This window comes from Drosophila suzukii, chromosome 3 (assembly GCF_043229965.1).
Source record: "Drosophila suzukii chromosome 3, CBGP_Dsuzu_IsoJpt1.0, whole genome shotgun sequence".
Classification (NCBI taxonomy): Eukaryota; Metazoa; Arthropoda; class Insecta; order Diptera; family Drosophilidae; genus Drosophila; species Drosophila suzukii.
This window is the reverse complement of record NC_092082.1, coordinates 88,988,977-89,012,791: the sequence shown is the minus strand read 5'-3', so window position 1 is coordinate 89,012,791 and position 23,815 is coordinate 88,988,977. Positions and strand designations below refer to the sequence as shown.

General features: G+C 47.1%; 11 protein-coding genes across 14 annotated transcripts; 4 read left to right on the top strand and 7 right to left on the bottom strand.

Moving 5' to 3' along the window:
- The first annotated feature begins 177 nt into the window (after positions 1–177).
- LOC108011724 (SCY1-like protein 2) lies at positions 178–3,861 on the top strand. Its single transcript, XM_017076946.4, has 6 exons — positions 178–377; positions 461–1,060; positions 1,373–2,248; positions 2,315–2,534; positions 2,592–2,768; positions 2,837–3,861. Exons 1-6 carry the CDS (start codon positions 251–253, stop codon positions 3,345–3,347), a joined length of 2,511 nt encoding a protein of 836 aa, XP_016932435.4. The 5' UTR covers positions 178–250; the 3' UTR covers positions 3,348–3,861.
- A 70-nt stretch (positions 3,862–3,931) lies between these two features.
- Positions 3,932–5,518, bottom strand: LOC108011725 (adipocyte plasma membrane-associated protein Hemomucin). Its single transcript, XM_017076947.4, is given in 5 exon segments — positions 3,932–4,356; positions 4,358–4,597; positions 4,658–4,946; positions 5,033–5,244; positions 5,301–5,518. Coding segments are annotated over 5 exon segments (1,206 nt in total). The 5' UTR covers positions 5,417–5,518; the 3' UTR covers positions 3,932–4,007.
- Positions 5,519–5,558: 40 nt separating this feature from the next.
- Ssl2 (Strictosidine synthase-like 2) lies at positions 5,559–7,192 on the bottom strand. The gene is made up of 4 exons (XM_017076948.4): positions 6,975–7,192; positions 6,706–6,914; positions 6,354–6,642; positions 5,559–6,294 (listed from the first exon to the last, which is right to left on the bottom strand). The coding sequence occupies exons 1-4, from the start codon at positions 7,088–7,090 to the stop codon at positions 5,640–5,642; spliced, it is 1,269 nt and encodes a 422-aa protein (XP_016932437.4). The 5' UTR covers positions 7,091–7,192; the 3' UTR covers positions 5,559–5,639.
- Positions 7,193–7,327: 135 nt separating this feature from the next.
- On the bottom strand, positions 7,328–8,686 carry beta4GalNAcTB (beta1,4-N-acetylgalactosaminyltransferase B). The gene has a single exon (XM_017076949.4). The coding sequence runs from the start codon at positions 8,583–8,585 to the stop codon at positions 7,614–7,616; it is 972 nt and encodes a 323-aa protein (XP_016932438.3). The 5' UTR covers positions 8,586–8,686; the 3' UTR covers positions 7,328–7,613.
- Positions 8,687–8,930: 244 nt separating this feature from the next.
- Cpsf100 (cleavage and polyadenylation specificity factor subunit 2) lies at positions 8,931–11,490 on the top strand. Its single transcript, XM_017076940.4, has 2 exons — positions 8,931–9,171; positions 9,224–11,490. The coding sequence occupies exons 1-2, from the start codon at positions 9,023–9,025 to the stop codon at positions 11,343–11,345; spliced, it is 2,271 nt and encodes a 756-aa protein (XP_016932429.1). The 5' UTR covers positions 8,931–9,022; the 3' UTR covers positions 11,346–11,490.
- Positions 11,406–13,411, bottom strand: Slu7 (Pre-mRNA-splicing factor Slu7). The gene is made up of 4 exons (XM_017076942.4): positions 12,746–13,411; positions 12,457–12,685; positions 12,215–12,398; positions 11,406–12,153 (listed from the first exon to the last, which is right to left on the bottom strand). Exons 1-4 carry the CDS (start codon positions 13,344–13,346, stop codon positions 11,440–11,442), a joined length of 1,728 nt encoding a protein of 575 aa, XP_016932431.4. The 5' UTR covers positions 13,347–13,411; the 3' UTR covers positions 11,406–11,439.
- A 48-nt stretch (positions 13,412–13,459) lies between these two features.
- Positions 13,460–14,207, top strand: LOC108014732 (FK506-binding protein 2). The gene is made up of 2 exons (XM_017080906.4): positions 13,460–13,675; positions 13,742–14,207. The coding sequence occupies exons 1-2, from the start codon at positions 13,529–13,531 to the stop codon at positions 14,009–14,011; spliced, it is 417 nt and encodes a 138-aa protein (XP_016936395.2). The 5' UTR covers positions 13,460–13,528; the 3' UTR covers positions 14,012–14,207.
- Positions 13,490–17,311, bottom strand: LOC108011717 (zinc finger protein 271). The gene is made up of 5 exons (XM_017076938.4): positions 17,082–17,311; positions 16,611–17,023; positions 15,648–16,554; positions 15,008–15,589; positions 13,490–14,949 (listed from the first exon to the last, which is right to left on the bottom strand). Exons 1-5 carry the CDS (start codon positions 17,211–17,213, stop codon positions 14,203–14,205), a joined length of 2,781 nt encoding a protein of 926 aa, XP_016932427.4. The 5' UTR covers positions 17,214–17,311; the 3' UTR covers positions 13,490–14,202.
- Positions 17,312–17,615: 304 nt separating this feature from the next.
- On the bottom strand, positions 17,616–18,939 carry Taf12 (TATA-box binding protein associated factor 12). 4 transcript variants are annotated; one of them, XM_017076917.4, is made up of 4 exons: positions 18,803–18,899; positions 18,618–18,653; positions 18,194–18,434; positions 17,616–18,129 (listed from the first exon to the last, which is right to left on the bottom strand). In XM_017076917.4, exons 3-4 carry the CDS (start codon positions 18,359–18,361, stop codon positions 17,809–17,811), a joined length of 489 nt encoding a protein of 162 aa, XP_016932406.1. In that variant the 5' UTR covers positions 18,362–18,434; positions 18,618–18,653; positions 18,803–18,899; the 3' UTR covers positions 17,616–17,808. The 4 variants fall into 4 exon arrangements, with proteins under 4 accessions (XP_016932406.1, XP_016932405.1, XP_036675264.1 ...); XM_017076916.4 differs by lacking the exon at positions 18,618–18,653 and having other exon boundaries at positions 18,803–18,939; XM_036819369.3 differs by having other exon boundaries at positions 18,194–18,653; positions 18,803–18,928.
- A 61-nt stretch (positions 18,940–19,000) lies between these two features.
- On the top strand, positions 19,001–20,323 carry Ho (Heme oxygenase). Its single transcript, XM_017076944.4, has 3 exons — positions 19,001–19,261; positions 19,325–19,830; positions 19,959–20,323. The coding sequence occupies exons 1-3, from the start codon at positions 19,105–19,107 to the stop codon at positions 20,184–20,186; spliced, it is 891 nt and encodes a 296-aa protein (XP_016932433.3). The 5' UTR covers positions 19,001–19,104; the 3' UTR covers positions 20,187–20,323.
- On the bottom strand, positions 20,286–23,706 carry LOC139352963 (uncharacterized). Its single transcript, XM_070995874.1, has 7 exons — positions 23,318–23,706; positions 22,500–23,014; positions 21,881–22,440; positions 21,587–21,825; positions 21,029–21,519; positions 20,610–20,976; positions 20,286–20,550 (listed from the first exon to the last, which is right to left on the bottom strand). Exons 1-7 carry the CDS (start codon positions 23,610–23,612, stop codon positions 20,336–20,338), a joined length of 2,682 nt encoding a protein of 893 aa, XP_070851975.1. The 5' UTR covers positions 23,613–23,706; the 3' UTR covers positions 20,286–20,335.
- Between the last annotated feature and the right edge of the window lie 109 nt (positions 23,707–23,815).

The following is a 23,815-nucleotide window of genomic DNA, read 5'->3' as shown; positions in this document are numbered from 1 at the left end:
ACAACCCTAAATTCGTTTAATATAATCTAAGCATCCTAATTTGTTTTAATTACAGGTCAATAAAAAAAAATAAAATAAATAATTTGACACACCTTAACAATTTGAAAAAGGTGAAACACGGTCATACTGTAGCTTTACCAATAGACCGATAGCTCCAGAAAAACATCGCCTTCTGTTATCGAAGTACCATAGGGCCCCATAAATATTGATTGCTAAAACAAAAGGATTTGCAGTTGCAAATTCGCTCAGGATGGACATGATAAACAAGTTCTACTCATCCGCCGTGCAGACGGTGTCCACACTGTCCGGCGTTTTGCCCGGGAACAATGTGACGCGGGAGTACGAGGTGCTGGAACAGGTGTGCACCGCTGGAGTGGGTGAGTCTTACCTGGGTTCCTCTGCTCACGGAATCCAACATATTGTTGCTGATATCATGTAATCCCAATCCCGCACCGAACAGGCCTGATGTGGAAGGTGTACAATGGCCACAAGAAGAGCACCAAACAGGAGGTCTCCGTTTTCGTGTTTGAAAAAAAGTCCCTGGAGCGCTGGTCAAAGGATGACAGAGAAACTATGCTGGAAACACTACGTCGCGGTGTTCAGCAGCTCACCAAGATTCGTCATCCGCATGTTTTAACCGTACAGCATCCACTGGAGGAGAGTCGGGATTCCCTGGCCTTTGCCACGGAGCCCGTTTTCGCCTCATTGGCCAACGTAGTGGGCGACAATGTGCGCTCCGAGAAGAAGCTGTACGATGTGGAAATCCGACACGGTCTGCTGCAGCTCTTCGATGGCCTGCAGTTCCTTCACCAGGATGCCAAGATTGTGCACCGCAACATCAGCGCCGAGACGATCGTGATCAACAAGAACCGCAGTTGGAAGCTCTTCGGTTTTGATTTTTGCATCGCCAACCAACCAGCCACCGACGGCACGCCCCACTGGCCCTTCCGGGAGTACACCACTTCACTGCACGTCCTGGCACAGCCCAGTCTGGAGTATACGGCACCGGAGTTGGCTCTAAACAGTATCAACACCCCTGACAGTGATCTCTTTTCGTTGGGTAAGCAATCAATAAGTTACCCATTTATGTATACGAGCTTGTTTGTTATTTGTAGTTAGTTTTATTGCTTATTTTTTTACATGATTGTTTAGCTATACTCTACCAGCACACATTCAATTCTATTTTTGTCTGTGCCTAATTTTTTCCAGTGAGTCATAATCGGCAAAGTTTTTGTTGATAGTTTAAACATTACAATGCGATAATTAAAACGAGACAACAAAATCCTTTTAAAATAGATATGATTTATGATAAAATAAGTATTTTATCTATTTTGACAAAACCTAATCTATTATAAAAATCCATCCAATATAGGCGTGCTCATCTTCACCATCTATGCCGGCAAGCCGCTGAAGATGTTTGGAAGTGATTACAGCAGCTTTCGGCGCTACGCTAACGATCTGAACCAGCGGAAGTATCCACCCATGAACGCAGTGCCCAGCGAGCTGACCGAGAGCCTCAAAGCGCTACTGCATCCCAGTGCCAGTCTGCGCCCGAAGCTGCATGAACTCAAGCAGATCGCATACTTTCAGGATGTTGGGGTTAAGACACTCAGCTATTTGGACTCGCTTTATCAGTGGGACAACCTGCAAAAGTCGAAGTTCTACAAGGGCCTGCCGCAGATCATTCCGACGCTTCCACACCGCGTCAATTTACACTCGATCCTTCCCTATCTGGTCAAAGAGTTCGTCAACTCGCCAATGATTCCGTTTGTGCTGCCCAATGTCCTGCTCATCGCGGAGATGAGCAGTCAGCGGGAGTACTGTGACCACATCCTCCCGCACCTGAAACCGATCTTCAAGCTAACAGATCCCATTCAGATCTTGCTGATCTTTATGCAAAAAATGGATCTGCTGTTGAAGCTCACGCCGGCGGAAGAGGTTAAGCAGAGTGTGCTGCCGCTGCTGTATCGATCCCTGGAATGCGACATGCCCCAAATCCAAGATCTCTGTCTGGCTGTCCTCCCCACGTTCTCCACTCTGATCGACTACAACGCAATGAAGAACTCGGTGCTGCCGCGCATCAAGAAACTGTGCCTGCAGAGCAGCAATGTGTCGGTGAAGGTTAACTGCCTGATATCAATCGGCAAGCTCTTAGAAAATCTGGACAAGTGGCTGGTGCTGGACGAGATTCTGCCTTTTTTGCAGCAAATTCAAAGCCGCGAGCCAGCAATCATTATGGGGATTATAGGTGAGATTTTAGATCGATAGAAACTTTCACAATGATTTCTATTAATTGGCTCTTTGACCCTTTTAGGCATCTACAAAATCGCCATGACCAACACCAAACTGGGCATAACAAAGGACGTGATGGCACATAAATGCATTCCATATCTAGTGCCTTTGAGTGTGGAGAACGGCCTCACCATAGTTCAATTTAATACGATTATAGCCCTGATCAAGGAGATGCTGGGCCGCGTGGAGCAGGAGCAGCGGGAAAAACTGCAGCAACTGTCCACCATACAGAGAGACAATAAGTAAGCTAGATGAATTTTCCTAAAAATGAATTTCAAAATAATATTCGCCCCAAACAGACCCAAAGATGCTTCCGAAATATTGGCCAATGAGCTGGAGAGCTCTACTATCTCCTCCAATGGTTCCGGTAATGGTAACAAGATGAACGATGACATGTTCTCCGGATTCACTGTGGGTCAGCCAAATGCCTCCACAGCCGCTCCGCTGGCACCGGTCAAGACCAGAGAACAGCTCAAGTAGGAGTCCACTAAGAAGGAACCGAAGAAATGCAGTTGAAACTCAAGAAACCCCTTTGTAATTCCAGAATATCGCACAATACTATATCGGCGCCGCCAGGAGCCAGGCCAGATATTCTGTCTTCAATGATGCAGAGCAACCTCACTGGTCTGGGGACAACAGGAGTGACAGCTACACCTGCCTCAGCTCCCACACAACAAATGCAGACCAACAATGGTTGGCACAGTGCGAATCCTCTGGTGATGAACCATCAACTGGCCTCGCCGCAAGCCAGCAACAACAATTCCTTTTCGCTGGACGACCTGGATCCCTTCGCTGGCGGAAGACCCGCTATTGGAGCTCCAAAGCCCAGCAACACAAACGGTGCCAATATGTATACGCTGCAGCAGCCCACGGTAAACTACATCTATCCAACTGGGTATAGTCTGAATAACATCCAGCAGCAGCAGCAGCAGCAACTTCTGGGAAAGCCCAGCCAAGCTCCTACGCTACAACCGCAGACACAGCCGCTGTTGCCGGCGGATAACCAGAACCTCAACGCACTCTCCCAGCAAGACATACTTAACTTCTTGAACTAGACACAGTCGTAGCCAATAACAATTGATAGAACTCCATATTCCATATATTTAATATACAAGGCAAACTATAGTTACCAGGTTGCGTCGCTTTGCGCGTCACAGAATTCTAAGCGCCACAAGTAATCTTTGGGAAGTCAGAATTGGTTGAGCATATCCATTTATTACTTTTTGCGCATAGAATTTTTATTCACTGGCAATCATGCAAAACGACTCAACCTGATATTCACAAATATTTATACATATACATTTATCTGTGCAAGTGTGTGAATGTCCCGTCTAAGTGTGTGTGCGTGTTTGTTAGAAATGTTTTAAATTATATTATGTAGATTTTAACACAAGTCTTTAGGACTCTTGCTCGTTGCCACATTCCGCAATCGATATCAAATGTGAAACGAAACGAATGCATGTAGTTAAATAGAATATGTATTATTATTAGCTAGACAAAAGCCAACCAACTATGTTCTGTGCAATTGCTCCTTACCTATATTTTACAAAATATATCAAATTAACGAAACTGGTTTCGGTGTGATTAAATCCTATACTTATTTTTGTTTAGGAGTTCCTTTCCAATATTCGTATCTTAGTTCTTCAGACAAATATCAAATTATTTATTTTTTGTTTTTTGATAACACGATAATATACATATTAATTGATTTATAATTATTTTATAGACCCTTCTACATCGTCGGTCAATTTAACTTGTGTGATATATGGATTTGTTGGTGATCCGAAATACAAGTAGCCTTTAAATTCCAGGACATGCGATATACCAGTAGCAGATCTATCGAAACCATGCAAGGATCTCACGATTTTTCCATTCCAATCCAAGCGCAGTACAGTGGTGCGATTCGGCGAGTTGTTGCTGACCCACTCAGTAAACGAATGCATCAGATGAACAGAAATATTGCCGGGATATATATTGTTTAAGAATCGGAAGGGTAGCAACATTAGGGCCACCAGACGGGCGAGGAAAAATCTTAACATTGGATAACGCGCCAATCCGGAAAAAAGGCACCCAAATGCCCTCAGAATCGGGGGTCAAGTTATCCGGCAAACCAGGCAAACTGTCCACAAATACTTCACTCTGCCCCTTGCGGGATCCCTTAAGAAAATATTTGGTTATTCGCATAGCAGCCGTTTCGGCCACGATGACAAAATCCTCATTGGGACTTAGAGCCAATCCGTTGGCCATGGCCAACTCATCAAGGAGAAGCTCATTCCTTTTCGTTTCACGATTATATCTAAAAAGACTTTAAAGAGAAGGGAAATTTATCTTCTGCATATAAAGTTATATTCTATTGGAAACTTACCGTCCTGAAGGATTAGCAAAAGCAATGAAGGGCAAGTCTTCGGATACAGAGTCGGTCCAGTAAATGTCACCTTCCTTGCTAACTGCCACAGAATTAAACAGCTTACCCGGACGATGCACACTCTTGCCAGGGAGGATCTCTTTTGGAGAGACTAACATGGTCTTCACTTTTGTCTCTAAATAGACTTGCCAGATTCCGTAATGTGCATCGGCTATAATCAGATTATTTCCCTGGGTGTCAAAGGCCAATCCTAAAGGGTAGCCACATAGCGCATCATCAAAAATGTAGTCTGGGGGGGTGGTAATCATATATATATATATAATATCATAATATATATATATATATACAAAAATCATGATCTATGTATTTACGTACCACAAGGTTGTCCTATCTTTGTGATTGGCTTAACAGAATTATTATTTATTAGGACAACCTCTCCGCCATGAATACCCGCATAGATTCCTTCAGCTTCATCTCTTAATATCAGACTCTCAGGACCGAAAACTAGATCCTTCCACAAATGCCTAGCACCATCCAGGAGAAAATTTGGTTGTAACGTTCCCTTCAATTCTCTGGGAGGCCTTACACTGCGGAAAATAAGAAAGCTAACAAGTTTGGTAACACCTGAAAATAACATACTTACAAATATTCTTTGAAGGGGAAAGTGGTGCTAGGAGGTAATCCTGGAAGAAGGAATACGGCTCCCAAGAAAATTATTAAATAAGTAGTTATTCTGCGTAATGAGCTCAGAACACCCATGTCTTACTTCACTGGCAATTGTTATTGAATGGGGCCCAGATAAGAAGTGACCAGTTCCAATAGTCATGATTGTGGAACGAAATTTCGCAACGATCATATGGTATTTAGATTCGATTTGTGCGATAACTTAATACAAAACAACTCTACTGTTAAACTATATGTTTATTTAACAGGTATTCAAATTTACAGGGAATTAGGGAACTAAAACTAATGCTAAAAATAACTATATAAGTTGATCTTCCTTAGCTTCAGTTCCTTTCACAGACTTCACCACATTTTCGGGTAGCTTAACTTTAGCAATAAATTGATTAAATGGCGATCCCAAGAATAAGTGTCCTTTAATTTCCAAAACATGAGATAAGCCTGATGCTGATCTATCAAAACCATGCAAGGATCTCACAATATTTCCGTTCCAATCCACACGAACCACAGTGCTTCGATTCGGAGCATTGCTAGTGGCCATCTCATTAAAAGAGTGGAAAAGTCGTGCCGAAATATTGTTGGGATATATTTTGTTAGAAATTCGAAAGGGAAGCTGCATTAGGCCCATAAGACGAGCGAGGAAGGATCGTAGCCGCGGATAGGGTGCCAAAGAGGCGAACAAATTAGGATTCTCACTATCTGAAGCCACGGACAAAGGAACCCAAATTCCTTCATTATCACCAGTGAGATTATCCGGCCATCCAGGCAAACCATCCACAAACACTTCACTCTGACCCGCCTGAGATCCTTTGAGATAGTACTTGGTCAGACGCATGGCCGTCGTTTCGGCTAGGATTATAAAATCCTCATTAGGACTTAAGGCCAAGCCGTTGGCAAAGGCTAACTCATCCAGGAGTACCTCGTTTGTTTTCTTTTCCCGGTTGTATTTGAAAAGTCTGAGAAAGGGATATATGTTGTTATTGTATTCAGTAGATATCTTATCAATTAAACTCACCGGCCTGATGGGTTAGCGAACGGAGCCAAGACAAAGTCGTCTGACAAAGAATCTGTCCAGTAAATTTCTCCCATCCGGCTAACTGCCAATGAATTAAACAGCCTAGCCTTTCGGTTAACACTTTTGCCAGGCAAGATCTGCTCAGTGGACACCAAATTGGTCTTCTCCTTTGTACCTAAATTAACTTGCCATATTCCGTAGTACGAATCGGCTACAATCAGATTGTTTCCTTGGGTATCCAAGGCCAAGCCCACAGGATAGCCACAGAGCTCATCGTCAAAGATATAATCTAGAGAGAATAGGAGAATATTATCAGCATTATAGATAATTGTGCCCACACATGGTTTCATACCACAAGGTTGACCTATTTTTGTGATGGGCCTAATAGTTTCTTCATTGTTGAGTTCAAGGACCTCTCCACTATGAATGCCCGTGAATATCTTGTCGCCAAAAGCTAGAAGACACTCTGGTCCAAAGATCCGATCCTTCCACAACTGCCGGGCACCGTCTAGCTGAAAGTTTGGCTGCAACACTCCTTTTAGTTCCCTTGGTGGCTTAATACTGCGAATCACAAATAGGTTTAGTTAATATTTTAAACCCTTTAGTGAATTTCCATCTTACTCATATTCCTTAAAGGGAAAAGTGGTGTTAGGAGGTAATCCGGGGAGCAGAACTAATGCTGCCAAGAAAAGAGCCACAAAAATAAGTGTTTTAGCCAATGCGCCTAGAAAACCCATAGTTGATTACACCAGAGATTGTAATAGGGTACTGAGGCCTACATAAAAAGCGACGAGACAACGAAGTCCAAGTGTCAAGATAATAGAATGAACACAAATTTGATTTTGGATGGTGCGATAACTTAATTCTAAGCAACTCTGAATTTTGAATAGACTTTTTGAATTCTATTTAGACAATATTAACATTAACATTTTAAATATAATTATAATCGAGTTTCCAAAAGAAAACACATTGCATTTCACATTTTACTCCATTTATTTTTGGCAGAGGCAGAGCGTGCTTAACATGGCGATACCCGGTTAATCTCATACATCTGCATTGTACTTCAATTACAGCTTCGACTACTCCCTTCCTTTCCAGCTTCTTAGCCTAGTGGTGAGATATCACGATCGATTCGGAACGCATTGTCTAAGGCGGCAGCTAATCGGATGCTAAGCTAAGTGCACCCATGTGTAAAACAATTAAAGGTACCGACTATTTAAACGTTTGGCCTACAAGCTAAAATATAACAATTACTGGCTCTCAGGTCTCCACCAGGATGTGGGTAAACAGGCTGTGCATTCGCCGCTCCACCTCCTTGTACACCAGCGAGTTGAGTCCGTCCGAGTGCTGGCGCATAGTCGCCGCCCTCAGTAGCGCCACCCTGTTGGCATTGGGCCGCTCCGGCTTGTGCTTCAGCATGGTGTACTCACTGAACTCCATCGCGAATCGACAGATATCGATGCTCTTCGCCTGCAGACGCTCGTAGAGATCGTCGTCCTCTCCGCCCCAGCCGTGATACAGATTCGACATCCCGTTGATCTGCTGGAACTGGACGGTGTTGATGGCCACCACGCCGCCAAAGAGACCGCGATAGGGCAGTCGGAATCGCCAGTGATCCAGGGCGGAGCACATGTGACGTGGCCGCTCGGTGCAGGCGTAAATCTGACCCGAGTTCAGGGGCAGCAGGTCCACGTCGTGAAGGATCAGGCACGGGAATCCATATTCGGCCGCCACCTGGGCGCCGATGTTGAAGAGCATCGCTCGGTTGAAGGGCTTGTGATCGAACTGCTCGACCAGGAAAATCCGATAGTGGATCAGCTGCTGGGGCAGGTAATTGTGCATGTAGGTGAGGAAGGCGTGCAGCTGCTCCTCCCGCTGCCTGTACGGCACAATAATGGCGGTGCTGTAGCGTGCCTGACATCCTTCCGGACGGAATTCGCCTCCAGGATGAATTTCCGCGCCCCTCTGCACCGAGTCGTGGTAGTGGGCCAGGTGGTAGACGAACCTGTTCTCGGCAATGATCTCCGAGTAGTCGCATTCGAAGACCTCCTGCAGAGACACATTCCTGGTCACCTGCGTCAGCAGAGCCTCCTCGATCCTCGATTCCTCGATGTACTCGTAGTGGGAGGCAAACCGGAAGGGCAGGCACAAGTACACGATGAGGGTGATCAGCCCGATGGCGAGGAGCAGGTCATAGATGTGGAAGCTCCGGAGCCAGAGCCGCACGAACATCGTTGGCAGGAACTCTTGACTCAGCGGTATCTGTGGGAATTCCGCATCCTAATAGCGGACGCAATCGAGAATCGCGGGCGGTTGACGAATAACAGCTGACGACCAGGGGCGTCACTCATCATCCACAGTGAAGCCGCTGTAAGGCGAATTGAATACTTAGTTACCCATTATTAGGTTGTAAAAAAAATTCTTTTAAAAATTAATTTTGTATTTATTGGTGCATTTTGTTATACACTTTAATTATGTCTTTAACTTGAATATTCCAATTTATATTTTGAAAAGTGATATATGTATAACTGATATTCACTGTGTAAACAATGGCAATGGCAAATGGCAACGCTGTGACAGTTTGTTTTGCATCCCTGGACCGGCGGAGAACTGCGAGTTTTATACTTAATTTTCTTGTTTTTGATGTGCAGGCGGTTTAATTGCTTAAAATGACGTCCATTATCAAGCTGCACACTATATCCGGGGCAATGGACGAGTCGCCGCCGTGCTACATTCTTCAGATAGACGATGTCCGGATTTTGCTCGACTGCGGGTGGGACGAAAAGTTTGATGCCAACTTCATCAAGGAACTAAAGAGGTAAACTAAAGGCCTATTGGGGTAACAATGTTACAGTTTTTACTATTCTCAGGCAGGTGCACACCCTGGATGCCGTCTTGCTATCCCATCCGGATGCATATCACCTGGGCGCACTGCCGTACTTGGTGGGCAAGCTGGGACTGAATTGCCCCATATACGCCACCATTCCCGTGTTCAAAATGGGCCAAATGTTCATGTACGACCTGTACATGTCGCACTTCAACATGGGCGACTTCGATCTCTTCTCGCTGGACGACGTGGACACGGCCTTTGAGAAGATCACCCAGCTGAAGTACAACCAAACGGTTTCGTTGAAGGGCAAGGGTTATGGCATATCCATAACGCCCTTGAATGCAGGACACATGATCGGCGGGACCATCTGGAAGATTGTCAAAGTGGGTGAGGAGGATATAGTCTATGCCACCGACTTCAATCACAAGAAAGAGCGTCACTTGAGCGGCTGTGAGCTGGACAGGCTACAAAGACCATCGCTCCTCATCACCGATGCCTACAATGCACAGTACCAGCAAGCTAGAAGGAGAGCCCGCGATGAAAAGCTAATGACAAACATCCTGCAAACGGTGCGTAATAATGGCAATGTACTGATAGCCGTGGACACAGCAGGACGTGTCCTTGAGCTGGCCCACATGTTGGACCAACTGTGGAAAAACAAGGAATCTGGTCTGATGGCCTACTCACTGGCCCTCCTCAACAATGTGAGCTACAACGTGATTGAGTTCGCCAAATCCCAGATCGAGTGGATGAGCGATAAACTTACAAAGGCATTCGAGGGAGCTCGCAACAATCCCTTCCAGTTTAAGCACATCCAGCTTTGTCACTCTCTGGCGGATGTCTATAAGCTGCCGGCCGGTCCAAAAGTAGTGCTGGCCAGCACTCCAGACTTGGAGAGCGGATTCACAAGAGACCTCTTTGTGCAATGGGCCAGCAATGCCAACAACAGCATTATCCTGACCACTCGCACCTCTCCCGGCACTTTGGCCATGGAACTGGTGGAGAACTGCACGCCGGGCAAGCAAATCGAGTTGGACGTCAGGCGAAGAGTTGAATTGGAAGGCGCCGAGCTAGAGGAATACATTCGCACACAGGGCGAGAAGCTTAATCCCCTTATCGTAAAGCCCGATGTTGAGGAGGAGAGCAGTTCCGAGTCCGAAGACGACATCGAGATGAGCGTCATTACGGGCAAGCACGACATTGTGGTCCGGCCGGAGGGTCGTCATCATTCCGGCTTTTTTAAGTCCAACAAGCGTCACCATGTGATGTTTCCCTATCACGAGGAAAAAGTAAAATACGATGAGTACGGGGAGATCATCAATTTGGACGATTACCGCATTGCCGATACGGCGGGCTACGATTTCGTCCCAATGGAGGAGCAGAACAAGGAGAACGTTAAGAAGGAGGAACCAGGCGTGGGAGCTGATCAACAGACTAACGGTGGCATCGGCGATAACGATGTGCAGCTGCTGGAGAAGCCCACTAAGCTGATAAACCAACGGAAAACCATCGAGGTGAATGCCCAAATCCAGAGGATCGACTTCGAAGGTCGCTCCGACGGCGAGTCCATGCTAAAGATCCTCTCCCAGTTGCGACCACGGCGTGTTATTGTTATCCACGGCAATGCGGAGGGCACCCAGGTGGTGGCCAAACACTGCGAGCAGAATGTCGGGGCACGAGTTTTCACTCCCCAGAAGGGGGAGATCATCGACGTCACCACTGAGATCCACATCTACCAGGTGCGCCTGACAGAAGGTCTTGTGTCCCAGCTGCAGTTCCAAAAGGGCAAGGACGCGGAGGTGGCGTGGGTGGATGGTCGCCTGGGAATGCGTGTTAAGGCGATCGAAGCACCCATGGACGTCACGGTGGAGCAGGACGCCGCCGTGCAGGAAGGCAAGACCTTAACCCTGGAGACGCTGGCCGAGGATGAGATTCCGGTCCACAACTCTGTGCTTATTAACGAACTGAAGCTCTCCGACTTTAAGCAGATTCTCATGCGCAACAATATTAACTCGGAGTTTTCTGGCGGCGTGCTTTGGTGCAGCAATGGAACTCTGGCTTTGCGACGCGTCGATGCCGGCAAAGTGGCCATGGAGGGTTGCTTGTCCGAGGAGTACTACAAAATCAGGGAGCTGCTCTACGAACAATACGCCATCGTTTAATATTAAAGATGACGTTTCTCTAACTACTTGCTTTTTTCTGTTTTAAAAGAGAAGAGTGTGTTTAAGTTTAAGTTGATTAGTTGTATTTTATTGTCTACATAAACTGCAGCATGGGATCTTCCTCCCTCGGCCGCTTCTTCTTCCATTCCTCAATCTCGTCTTCAGTGGGCGCCTTCACATCGTACATGCTGTTGTACGCCCGCTTGCGATCGTCAAGTTCCTCGGGAACCTCTTTTTTCTTCGCCTTCTCCTCCTCCTCCTTGGCTTCCTTGTACTTGGATTTCTGTTTGCGCTGCTCCTTAGCCTTCTTTTTCTTCTCGCGCTTCTTTGACTTCTTCTTGGACTTTTTCTTCTCGGGTTTTACTTCCTCCTCTTCAGATGAAGAGGATTCTGAACTCGGAGCTGAGTCTACTTCGGAGGCGGGCCTTTCTGGTGGCACTTCTGGGATCTTAAATTGAACTTGGGTTGCGGGCTCTGCGGCAGCTACTGTGCTGGAGCTGGTGGGATGCTGTTCCGAGTAGCCCTCCGGCTCCTGCATGCCCACACAGTAGGAGTTCTTGATAAAGGACTTGCAGCACTTGTAGCCCCAACGACCGGCGTTCCAGAAGCTGCCCCAAACGGTCGTGTGGTTGTTGATGTACACATCCTCCTCATAGATACTGCGCGCCTTGGGCTTCTCCACACCCTTGATCACTTTGCCGCTGCGGGAGTACTCGATATACTCCTCGGTCTGAGCCAGCAGCAGCGACTTTGGCGGCACCTGCAAGTGCTCCTCGCCTCCGTACTTCTCAACAATGTGCGTTTTAGTCTGTAAATCCAAATAAATGTGTTAGTAACTGTGCAAGAGTTCTGATCAAAGAGAAACTTACACTCGACTTGAACTGTTCCTTCTTTTGCTCGTATTCTTTCTGAAGCAGTTCTAACTTGGTGGGTTCGGCCAGTAGATGGACATCAACTCCCTTGCCATGAGCCTCCCAGGCAAACAACTGGGCGGTGGCCTGGGCTGTGGTGTCTCCAGAGAAGCGCACAAAGTTCTCGCCGGCGAACTCAGCTCTGCAAGAATGAAAGGTTAGGAAAGATAACTATTTTTGGATAATATTATGCTACATACTCTTCCTCGGGCACGGCGGGATTGGGATTGTCACGCATGGAGCGCGTTTTGGGATCGTAGTAGGCTGAGTTCGGGTCCAAGTTCCTCAGGTACTTTGCTGTGTCCTCGCGGATACGCAAGTTGCGCACCGTGATACGCTGTTTGGAGTCCACCTTGGTGCCCGGCATGTCCACCTCGTCCACATATTTGTCCTCGTTGCCCTCCTCATCGGATATTTCGGCATCGGGATCTGGGGTTTGGAAAAGAGAGATATAGTGACAACTTTTGGATTTATTAATGTTAATCCTACCATTTTTGAGCTTCTCTGCCTTGAGCTGTCGCTTTGCCTCCTCCACCTTCTCGTACTCTTCGACGATCTCCCTGTGGTTGGCTGGATCGTAGCTGCTCCAGCGGTCACGTTTCTCGTCATAGTTGACCGCTGCCTCATTGACCAAGTGCTCGTCGTGGACAACGATGGACTCGGCATACTTGGCTTGGACCTTGCGAGGCCGTTCCAGGCAATCCTTGCGTTTGTGGGTAACCGCACCGCAGTTTTCGCAGGCGCCTTTGCGGAACTTGGTGATGATGCGTGTCGTGTTGAGTCCCTTGGGAGCCCTCTTGTCCAGCTGTCCCTGCTCATCCTCGTGCTGCGGCCGCTGATGCTTGAGGGTAGGTCCCGCCGATCCGTAGTACCAAGGCGCATTGGATATGTATTGCGGAATATGCGGATTTATGTCGCGACCCTCTTCGTCCACGGCGGCTGGAGCTGTTCCCGCTTTCCGGGCCTCCTCCAGCTCCTTGGCCTTGCGCCAGTCCTCGCGGGACTTCTTTTTGGGCTCCTCCTCCGCATCCTGGTCGTGCTTGCTTTGGATGATCTGCGAGACGGGCGTACGCATGGGCCCTGAGCTCATTTTGCTTAAATTGTTTTATTTATTTATTTTTCTTAATAGCCTGGCAATCGTTATCGATTATCGAATAGTGTTGTTAAACGGAAAGGCAGAACAAGTGTTGGACAATCATTAACCAAAGTCGCAGTTCGCAGTGGATACATTCATTTTTAAAAGATACGATTTTGTGCTAAGCTCCTGATAAGATGAAGCTAACTTATTTTCTCCTAATAACCGTTTTTGTGGCAGCCTCTGTGGCCAGCGAACCCAAAGTGAAGATTGGGGTCAAGAAGCGCGTGGAGAACTGCACCCGGAAGGCCAAGAACGGTGACCTGGTTCACGTACACTACAGGGTAGGGCAGATCAGATAAGGAGCATCAGCAGCCCAAAACCTAACCCCGAATTTGGAAACTTTCCAGGGCACGCTGCAAGATGGCTCCGAGTTCGACAGCAGCTACTCCCGCGGCACTCCCTTCTCCTTCACCCTTGGTGCCCGCCAGGTGATCAAGGGTTGGGACCAGGGCATCCTGGGAATGTGCGAGGGAGAGCAACGGAAGCTAACGATTCCCCCGGAGCTGGGCTATGGAGCCAGTGGAGCGGGCGGTGGAAAGATTCCCCCCAATGCGGTGCTCTTCTTCGACACGGAGATGGCCAAAATCGAACCACGTTCTGGTTCTGAAGAGCTGTAGGTGAGGCACATCTCGCCATTCCAAGCTAAATCCAAAGTTTACTTACAATATGGTTTTTCCCATGTAACCTTTTAAAACATGTACTTTTGTGTTCACTTATATACTCTTTTATATTGTAATCTAAATTGTTTTGGCAATGGTTTCTCATAGATGCCCCGCCATGACCATTAGAATAAATGCCATTTTTTATACTAGACGAAGTGGCGTCGCATCAGCCGGTGCTTCTCCAGCGTGCTGCTCTGGATGAAGCGTTCGCCGCAGGTGCCGCACACGAAGGGACACTCCCCGGTGTGCTGCTGCAGGTGGAGCTTCAGGTCCTTGGCCTGGCGGTAGCTCTTCTCGCAGTAGGTACACTTGTGCGGCTTCAGGCCGCTGTGGGTGAGCATGTGGCGCTTGAGCTTGTCGGAGCGGGCGAAGTCCTTGCCGCACACGGTGCAATGGAACGGCTTCTCGCCGGTGTGCATTCGGCGATGCGAGGCCAGCTCCGAGTGCCGCGGGAAGGCCATCTCGCAAAGGTCGCACTTGAAGGGCTTCTCGCCAGTGTGCCGACGCATATGGGTCACCAGAGCCGCGGCGGATCCTGTCTCCCTGCCGCATAGGGAGCAAAGGAAGCGTTTGACCGCCTCCTTTCGCTTTCGGTCGCCGTTAACGTGCACATCGCGGATGTGGTTGTTCAGACGCGACTTCATCTGGTAGGTGCGATCGCAGTGCGGACACTGCAGCAGCGGCACCCCGTCCTCGGCGGCGTCCTTGTCCAGGTCACCGGCACCAGACGTTCGCTTAGCTCCTGTCGGATTGCTGGCGGAGGATTGGCTGTGCTGCAGAAGAACGTGCTGTTCCAGGTTCTCGGGCCACATGAACTTGTAGGAGCACTTGTCGCAAGGATGCTTCTTTTCTGTACTGCTACACTGGCCCTGCCGGTGGTGATCCATAATGCTCTAAAAGATTAGTTCAGTTACGAAGGTGTTGGAAAGAATGGCAACCCAAAAAACCCACCTTGGACACACACTTGAAAATGCAGTCATCGCACTCGTGTGGCATTTTGTCGAAACGATGCATCGTCCGCTGATGCTGGATCATCTCAAATTTCCGCTTGCATTGCACACTGCACAGCTCGCAGATGTAAACGGGACGACTGACACCACTTGGCTGTATCTCGTCCTCGGTCTCCGAATCCTCCAGCTGTAGCTCAAACCCGGACTCATTTGTTATCGAGTAATTATGTAGGGAGTCGTAGCTCTGGTGCAGGGACAAAGAAAGCTTTAGCTCCAGCTGAATGTGGGCTCTCAGGTCCACAATACGCTCAAAATGCAGGTTGCACATGCGGCAGGTGATGCGCTTTGCTCCATTCGGCCGCGACGTCGCCGCAATCAAGGTTTCGGCCAGTGGAATGTCCTGTTCCTTGAGTCCGTGCCGCTTCAGGTGCTTCACCAAGTAGTCGTGTCGGTAGAACTTGCGACTGCACCACTGGCAGGGGATCAGCTTTGATTCCTCTGCATGTACGCTGAGCAGGTGAACTGTGAGGGATTTCTTTTTGTCAAAGACCCGTTTGCACTCGGGGCACTCAAAGGTCTGATTCTGTAAAGCAGATACTTGTAGTGTTTTATTTAGTAGATTCTATTACAAAGTAACTCACTGTAATCCTGTGCTCGCGGAAGTGTGTTTTCAGGTTGTGTTTCCATCGGAAGCGAAGCGGGCATTTGTGACAGAGAAAACGTTTCTGCGCATTGCGGCACTGCGACTCGTTGTGGTGCCGCAGCAGCTGCAGGCTCACAAAGCGTCCATCACACCGGCCGCAGACATGAGGAGCCTCTGACCAACTGTGGTTCTCCCGCTGGTGGTCATATAGCTGATATTTCCGCGGGAACTTCTGCTGGCATAGTTCGCAGCTGTAGCTGGCCTTGCGCGCCTTCTTTCCCCTTTTTTGCTGATCCTCGGGATCTCCGTCCAGATCGCTATCCGTCTCCGAGCTGTCCAGGTCCATTTCGTAACCACTTTGGTTGGTTATCGAATAGAAACGCTGATAGATGCCTGCCGCCAAATCCTTGCGAATCAAACCGATCAACTGCTCCTCACCGAGATCCTTGGAGTCGGGATAAAACAGCTCCGCCATCTCGTGCGGCTCCACATTTGGCCGACCGCCTAGGCTGACTATCTCGGGGTGTTCCTCCAAGTGCCGCCGCAGATCGGCAATCTTGTTGTACTGGCTCTGGCAGATCATGCACTCAATAAGCTTATAGCCATGCGGCTTGCAGAGATTCAGATCCACCTCCTTGGCCTTCTTGTGTTCGCTTAAGTTGGCCGATCGCTTGGAGATCCGATGGACTTTCAAGTGCGCTTCGAGGGCTTCGCTGCGGCTGAACTTCCGAATGCAGAGTGAGCAGGCGAACAAGCGGGTATCCTGCTTGTGTACGCGGATTTCGTGGCGTTTTAGGAACTCGGCTCGTTTAAAGCTTCTATGGCAGTCCTGGCATTTAAAAACAGACTTCCTTCCTGTCTTCCACTGTTGAATACGCTTATCCAACGGCAGGTTATCCAGAGAGCTGCAATTTGGTGTGGTTAAGTTAAAGCAGTAAGGAGTGTTCCAAGTGTCACCCACTCGTCGTCTTCAAAGTCCGATGCTAGATCGTCTTCCAAAGGTTTTTGCACGCTTCTTGGTTCCGCTTCAAGCTTCACCGTCTCAATCATTGTCAGAGGATCCACAGACTTCTTGCTCTCCACGTCCATTTCGTCCGGCTCCGGGAGCTCGGAGCAAGTCATGCTGACATCGTTGTCGCCACAGTCCTCGTCCTCCGTCTCCAGCTTGACCTCCACATGCTGCTCGGCACACAGTTCCATGGGTGCCTCCTGCAGGCAGTCTGTGGTCGAAGGAGCAGCTCCGTTCCTCAGGTGCTTCATCAGCAATTCGTTGGCGGCCAGCGCCTGCTTCACATAGCAATAGGCACCCAACAGTTTCTTGGTGCATCCGCTGCACAAGCACTGCGGCAGCTTCTGGCTTCCGCTGGCATCCAGCTGAAACCAAGGGAACAGTTTAATCTTTGGGTTAACTTATTTTCCGAGCTTTGTTTACATTGATTTCCGTCAGCTCGCAGAGAATCTCCGAAAGCAGCTTGTCCGGATACTTTTTCGAGGGCGTGGCCAGCCTCAGCAGGTTGTCGGTGTCCGTGGAGTCGCAGGTGCGACAAATCACTGGCAGCTTCATGGCGAGCTCCTTTTTTTGGCCAATTAAGAGCCTTTTCTAGGAAAATTCCAAGTCAACAATCAGAAAAAACATTATTGATGGTATGACCCTGAGGCGAGATGTAAAATCCAGTTTACTCCATTGAGAAAAAATACCAGGTGACAGAAAAATACCGGAACTTGGGTGCGTTCAGTAAAAGTCACGGTTTAATGATTGGTTATGAATAAAAAGCAGTGATTTTTTAAACACCATTATTATTTAAAACCAGTTTTATTTATTGAATTAAATTCTATCGAAATATTTTTTTGATAGTTTATTTGGTATTTCTTTATTTAATTTTGTATTGATTCTTCAAGTTTTCGTTACATATACCACCGATTTAATTGTGTTTTATTAAAGATCACGGTTTTTGACGGCGCCCAATTGTTTAATGTAAAATCATGTGTGTACTTTTATTCCTTTACAACTACGATAGAACGGGGTAAATTTGTTCTTTAGTCTACATTGGAGCTTAAAATATAGTTTGTGGCATGTGCGCGGGTGGCATACGCATACGGAATTCCGGCCAACCGACACCAAGCCTCGACCCGATCCTGCCTCATTCGATCCTCTAGCTCTAGTACTTCTTGATCGTCTTCCGGATGAGGGCCAGGCGCTGTTTGTGAGCCTCCGTGACGGCAGCTCGCTTGTAGGGGCGCAGCTCGTCCGTGCCGAAACCGGGTATCCACATGTTGTACTTGCGCTCGAAGTGCAGCTGGACGTCGCGCACCTCGATCTTGTTGGACTTTCGGTGCTTGGCGAAGGCGCTAGTTGACTTCACAGTGTCCTCGACAAAGTCGTCGATGATCTGGAGCAGCAGCTCTTCGACATCCTCGTCCAGCTGCGTGGTGGTGTCCACCTCCCGGACCAGTTCCGTGAGACGCGGCTTGGTGAGCATCTGAAAAAGTGGCAGAATGGTTAGGTAAGATTAGGAAGACTACGGGTGTACTCCAGCAGCTTACGGGGGTGTTCTCAGAGCCGCCGGCGGATGCTGTGTGATTGGATGACTTGCTACCACCGGATGGTGTGCCCGAACCCGTACCCGTGCCCAAACCGGAAACCGGACCGCCGTTCTGCGAGGATGAGTTGCTGTTGTTGGTCATCGGACTGTGCTGGGAGGGCGAGGCCATGGGTGGGTCGTGGTGGTGCCCGCTGGCGGACGATGTGGAGTTGTGGTGCAGGTGGTGCTCGGCGTCGCCGTTGCTATCGAAAGTGGTAAAGAGATCCGACATTGCTTTTTGGGTTTCTTCAGAGTCAAATCAAGTGGGTGGGCAGACAGGTGGGTGGAGTGGGGCGGTGGGGAGGTAAGGAAAGGTGGATGGTTTTAGGGGGCGGAAAGAGTGGGTGGGTAAGAGTGCAGAACCAAAGCCAAAAGCGTTATTGTACTTGTTGTTTTTGTGGTGTGTCGCCCTGCTTTCTCGACTGCAGTCGGTGTGTGTTGTGTGGGTGTGTTTGATTGCAAGCGAAATGAAAAAAGAATAGTAGGTTGTAAATTTCATGTGTGGTCTGAGTATTGCTCGTGTTTCGTGGTAACTTAAATTTAAGGTCCTCGTAGCAGAGGCCACACTTACAATTGTTGCGGTCTAAACACTTTTCTCTTAAACTTATGTTTTTCCTAAATTTCTAAACAAAATAAAAATAATCAAGCTACAGCAAAAATATAGAATAAGACCATTCGCAAATTACATGGAAATGCTGTACTGTACAAACCCATCCTTGGAATTTTTATATTCATTTTAGTATATTTCTTTTGAGCGGTCACACTGGCCTGGAGTTCAAAACAAAACAAAAACAAAGGCGTATTTTCCGATTATCACGCAAATAAAATATAGATCGTACTTATTTATTGGAAAAGTAGCTACGCAAAAGCACCATGTCAACGACCGAGGCAACAACAGCGGACAATCAGTCGCCAGAGAATGTGGAGGATGTGGAATTCGTGGACATGGCCTTCACAAAGGAGTTGCGTAAAGCCACAAAGGATGTGCATAACCTGACCGATGTGCTGGTCAATGCAAAGTTCGCACTAGGTGGGTTCACTCTACCATTCCTTAACTATATATGTATTATAATATGTTCCCCCTTTTCCCCAGCTCTTTCCGATGACGAGGTCTGGTACGATGGTCTTTTGGCCTTTTACGAACTGTACAAATTCTTCGAGACCCATCTGCCGGAGCGCCTGCTGCCCAAGGAATTCTACAGGACAGCGGCTTTTGAGCGGGATTTCGACTACTTCTACGGTTCCGATTGGAGGGAGACCTACGAACCCCGTCCGGCAGTCAATAAGTATCTGGAGCACCTGGAGAAGGTTGCCGCCCAGAACGAACTGCTGTTGTTTGCCTACTCCTATCAGATGTACATGGCCTTGATGTCCGGCGGACAGATGCTGCAGAAGAAGCGCATGATCGCCCGTAAACTTTGGATCTTCTCTAAGGGCGCCGACGAGGAGCAACAGAAGCAGGCCGACAAGGAGGCTGAGGTGGCTACCGCCAGGGCTGCAGATGCCACTTTGAACGAAGACGACTTGCAGGCCAGACCAATGCCCGCACAGGTTACCATTTGTCCCCCTGGCTGCGAGGCCACCTATTTTCCGGAAAAGGTGTGTACATTAGTCATTCGTTCTTTAAATACTCTCTATACATAAGTTATATAAAAATTGAATCTGCAAAATGCATTCATATGGATAAGGATATTGATAGATAGTAATTTCGAATACCTTTCTTATAGATCTCTGTTCTTAAGGCCAAGCTCAGGCGCGTTTTCAACAATCATTATGGAGCTTTTGACGATGAGCTGCGCGCTGCTTTCATCGAGGAGAGTCGCAACGTATTCCGCTTAAATATAGAAGTAGTGCGGACAATCAAGGGCGTGAATCGTGCCAATCTTAGGAAGCTAGCACTCGCTGTGATCTTCGTTTCTAGTATTGTACTGGCCGTAAAGTTTGCCCTTAAGTAAGACAAGGAAATATAATAAAACTGTTAGCTCCCTCTGGCAGGATAGAATTGTGATCACACATTTATATAGTCGTTTGTTAAAATAGTAAATATTCCTATATACAGCTGATATAAAAAGCTTTTTATTGTTTCAGTCAAGTCTAAAAGTAGTTATTGGGCTATCTCAGTGGCGAAAGCATCAAGCACCCCTCGTCTATTTAACCACGGCATAACGTGTTCTATGTTGGCCCTGTAACGTTCGTTGCTGAAAAGTGCCGATCTCAATGATTCCGCTTCCTTGTTCTCTCCCAAAAGGCCATCGGTGGAGAAATTCTCATCGGTCTTGTTTAGGCAAATCGTCAAGGTGGTAAGCATGGTTACCGCCGCTAAAAGAAAAACAATCGGTTAGTTTTCATATCGGGATCTGGACTATCTTGTATGTTACCAAAAGTTGGGTGCTCTATCAAAATTATGTGCAGTTCCTTAAGAGAGGGTAGAAAACCATTGTACTTTAACAATTTAGCATGTTCCACCAAGTTTTGATGATACCATCGGATGAGAGAGTCAAACTGATCGACTTTAATATCGAGCTGAGTGGAGCTCATTATGAAGTAGTACAGATCCTGGGCAGGATTTCCGTATTTCGTTAGTTGGTGATCCAGTAGGAAGGTTTCCTTGACATGTCCCTCCGAGTCATATTGGAACATGATGTTATTGATCCAGGCATCGCCATGATTGAGCACATTGAACTCTTCCTCATTGATTTTCGCGTCTTCTATAATTTTGTCGACTTGTGCGTCCAACACCGCTGGCTAAAAATATGTTCTTTATAATTAAACCTAAAAAAAGGATTGGAAAGCTTACCAATTTGTGCAAATACTCATCGACGCCATCAAATGTGGCCACTTCCTCCATGTATGTCTTCTTCGTTTGAGCAAACATACCCTTGAACATGGCAGCAGTTTGTTCTGTAAAAATGCCATTGTTGTACTTCGGCGGGTAGGATCCATTGAGTTCCTTGTATTTTAGAGAGGCTGCATGCCATTGAGCCAATTTCTTCAAAGTGCTCTTGCTGTGCTCCAAGTCCATTCCCTTCATGCGATCGCACATCTGAAAACCGCCTGTCTGTAGGTTCTCCAAAATCAGATATTCTTCGCTGACTTCCTTGCTGAGTCGGAAGGACTTGGCACTAAATGTGACAGGCAATCCAGCGTCCTTATAGAGCTGCTCAAAAGCGGGTACGTATGTACTGTACATCTCGATCTCCTTGGGAAACAGGTTAAGGTCGGCGAAGTTAATCATGTCACTGGCTGTGTTCACTTTTAGGATATACGAAAAGGTCTTGACGGTATTGTCTGTAGGGGTAAGGATAAGCTTGATATATTTCCGATTTTCTAAATTTTTAAATAGTAGTGGTATCACCTTTTAACTGTGCCTCGATATCAACCTTCAGGAGCTTAGAAGCAAAGTTGTCACCAGGTTTCGTGGCCGACTTCCACGAACCACTTACAATCTTCTCAAAATGGGGTTCGGTGGATGAGATGATCTCCTTGAAGTCGCTAACATTAAGCCAGTCCAGGATCTGGTCAGGATTCTCAGGCTGCGCTTGCTGTAGAGGCTCCGATGCGGGCGGTTGAGTTGGGATTGGGATTGGTTCAGTACTAAAAAGGGATTATTATTTATTTTGATGGTTAAGTAACCATAAGAAGTTCTTACCTTGGTTCCAGGTAACCCCTATTTTCCAACCAAGGCAGAATTCGTTCAATATATCGTTGATACCGCTTGTTGGCATACAAAGAGCTCTTGAAATTAACGCCAGCTTCGGAGTCTCCCAAGAAATTATCAAATGTGGCTGACTCACTAGGATCCAGAAGAACCACAGGCAATACGGCGATGGTTGGGAATAGAACCCATCCTCCGTACTTGATCATCTTAGTGTGCATTTCTCTCAAGGATGGTCTGTGTCCCGTAAATCCCAAAATATCCAAGTGCTTGGTCAGCTGTTCGTGATAATGCCTGACTAGGAAGTCAAAGTAATCCAGCTTGTAGTCTATGTGGACCGAAGTCATGATAAAGTAGAGTAAGTCCATGGTGTTGGTGCCGTATTTGGGGTTCTGGAAATCGACAAAGACCATGTCCTCCAAATTTCCCTGGGAGTCCACCTTGAACAGCAGATTATTCATCCAGCAATCGCCATGGTTCAGAACATTGAACTCATCTTTATCTATGACACCGATTTTCATGAACTCAGTAGTTAGGGAAGAAAGAATTTTTTCCTGAAACCAATGGTTAGAATATAAAAAATTTAATAAAGTTACTTTAAGCTAAGTCTTACCAGCTTCTCGCGATGCGCTTCTCCGTTCTTGAACTTATTCAGATTGGCCAAAAACGCCGTTCGAAAAGACCCCAACATTCCTTCCATAAAAGCCATTATGGCCTCCATGTTATCTCCCATCATGCCGTGAATAAACACATCAGGATAGGGTCCATTAACCTGAACCATCGTAGCACCGGCTGCATGGAACTGAGCCAATTTTGTAAGGGCAAACTTGGTTTGTTCCAAGTTCAGGCACTCCAGACGATTTAAATTCTTATACCCATTCTGGCCAAGATCGTTCATCAGCACCGTGTTGGCCAGCTTGGGCTCCTTGGTGGAGTCCAGTCGGAATGCTCGCGGAGCGAAATTAATATCCATACCCTTGGTCTTATAGAGCTCCTCCAATTTCGGTAGAATGTCAATATAGGCCATGTTCTCGCTGTTAAAAAAGTTAGCAAAGGCCATCATTTGCTCCATTTGCGGAGTTTCATGAGGAACTTTCATCATGAAGGATACCAGCTTGGTGCTTTTGTCTGGAAAGAATATTATTTATAAGTTCATAATTGCGATATTGCATCATTAGACATTGGTTAGTAGTTGCCAGTAAGTGTAAAATAAGCCTTGTCATTGTGAAAGGCAAAACAATCACCAAACATTTATTGCTAACTGTCTATAAATGAAACGTACTTATACTCAAGTACTTTGTGATTACTTATCGCAGACCTACACGAAGAACCAAAACCCCACCTACCTGCGTCGTTATTTCTGGTTGAACCAGATTGTGCCAAAATAGTACTATAAATAGTTAGGGATAGCCTTATGGGCAGTTAACTCACCAGTGAGCTCCACATCTATGCTGATCCTCAGCATAAGAGTGGCATAGTTTTCGCCGGGGGACAAGGCGGGCTTAACCCGGAAACCCACTATTTTGGAGAACTCAGCTACATTTGTGGTTAGAAATTCCTCAAATTGCGTTTCATTCAGCCATTTAGGCACCAAGTTGCTACGATCAATCTCTGGTTCCGACTTGGTAACCGGAGCTGGGGGGTCAGAGTTCAGTTGTGCCTGTGGTGCTGGCTCCGAAGTTTTCACTTCATAGGTCTGCTTTGTCTTAGAATTTCTCAGACCCATCGTATAGCACTGAGGATTTTAATATTTACAATAAGAGGTTCAAACTCGCGATTTGCGTCCGCTCAACTGGGCGATCGATGGTATACTGATATTCGGCACACGACTGGGTTTCCTAGTAATGCATTTCTAATCAAAAGTTTATTTGATAGCGTTGATAGCACTGCAATTAACAAAACTTTTGTTATTTCATCAGTTCTTGAATT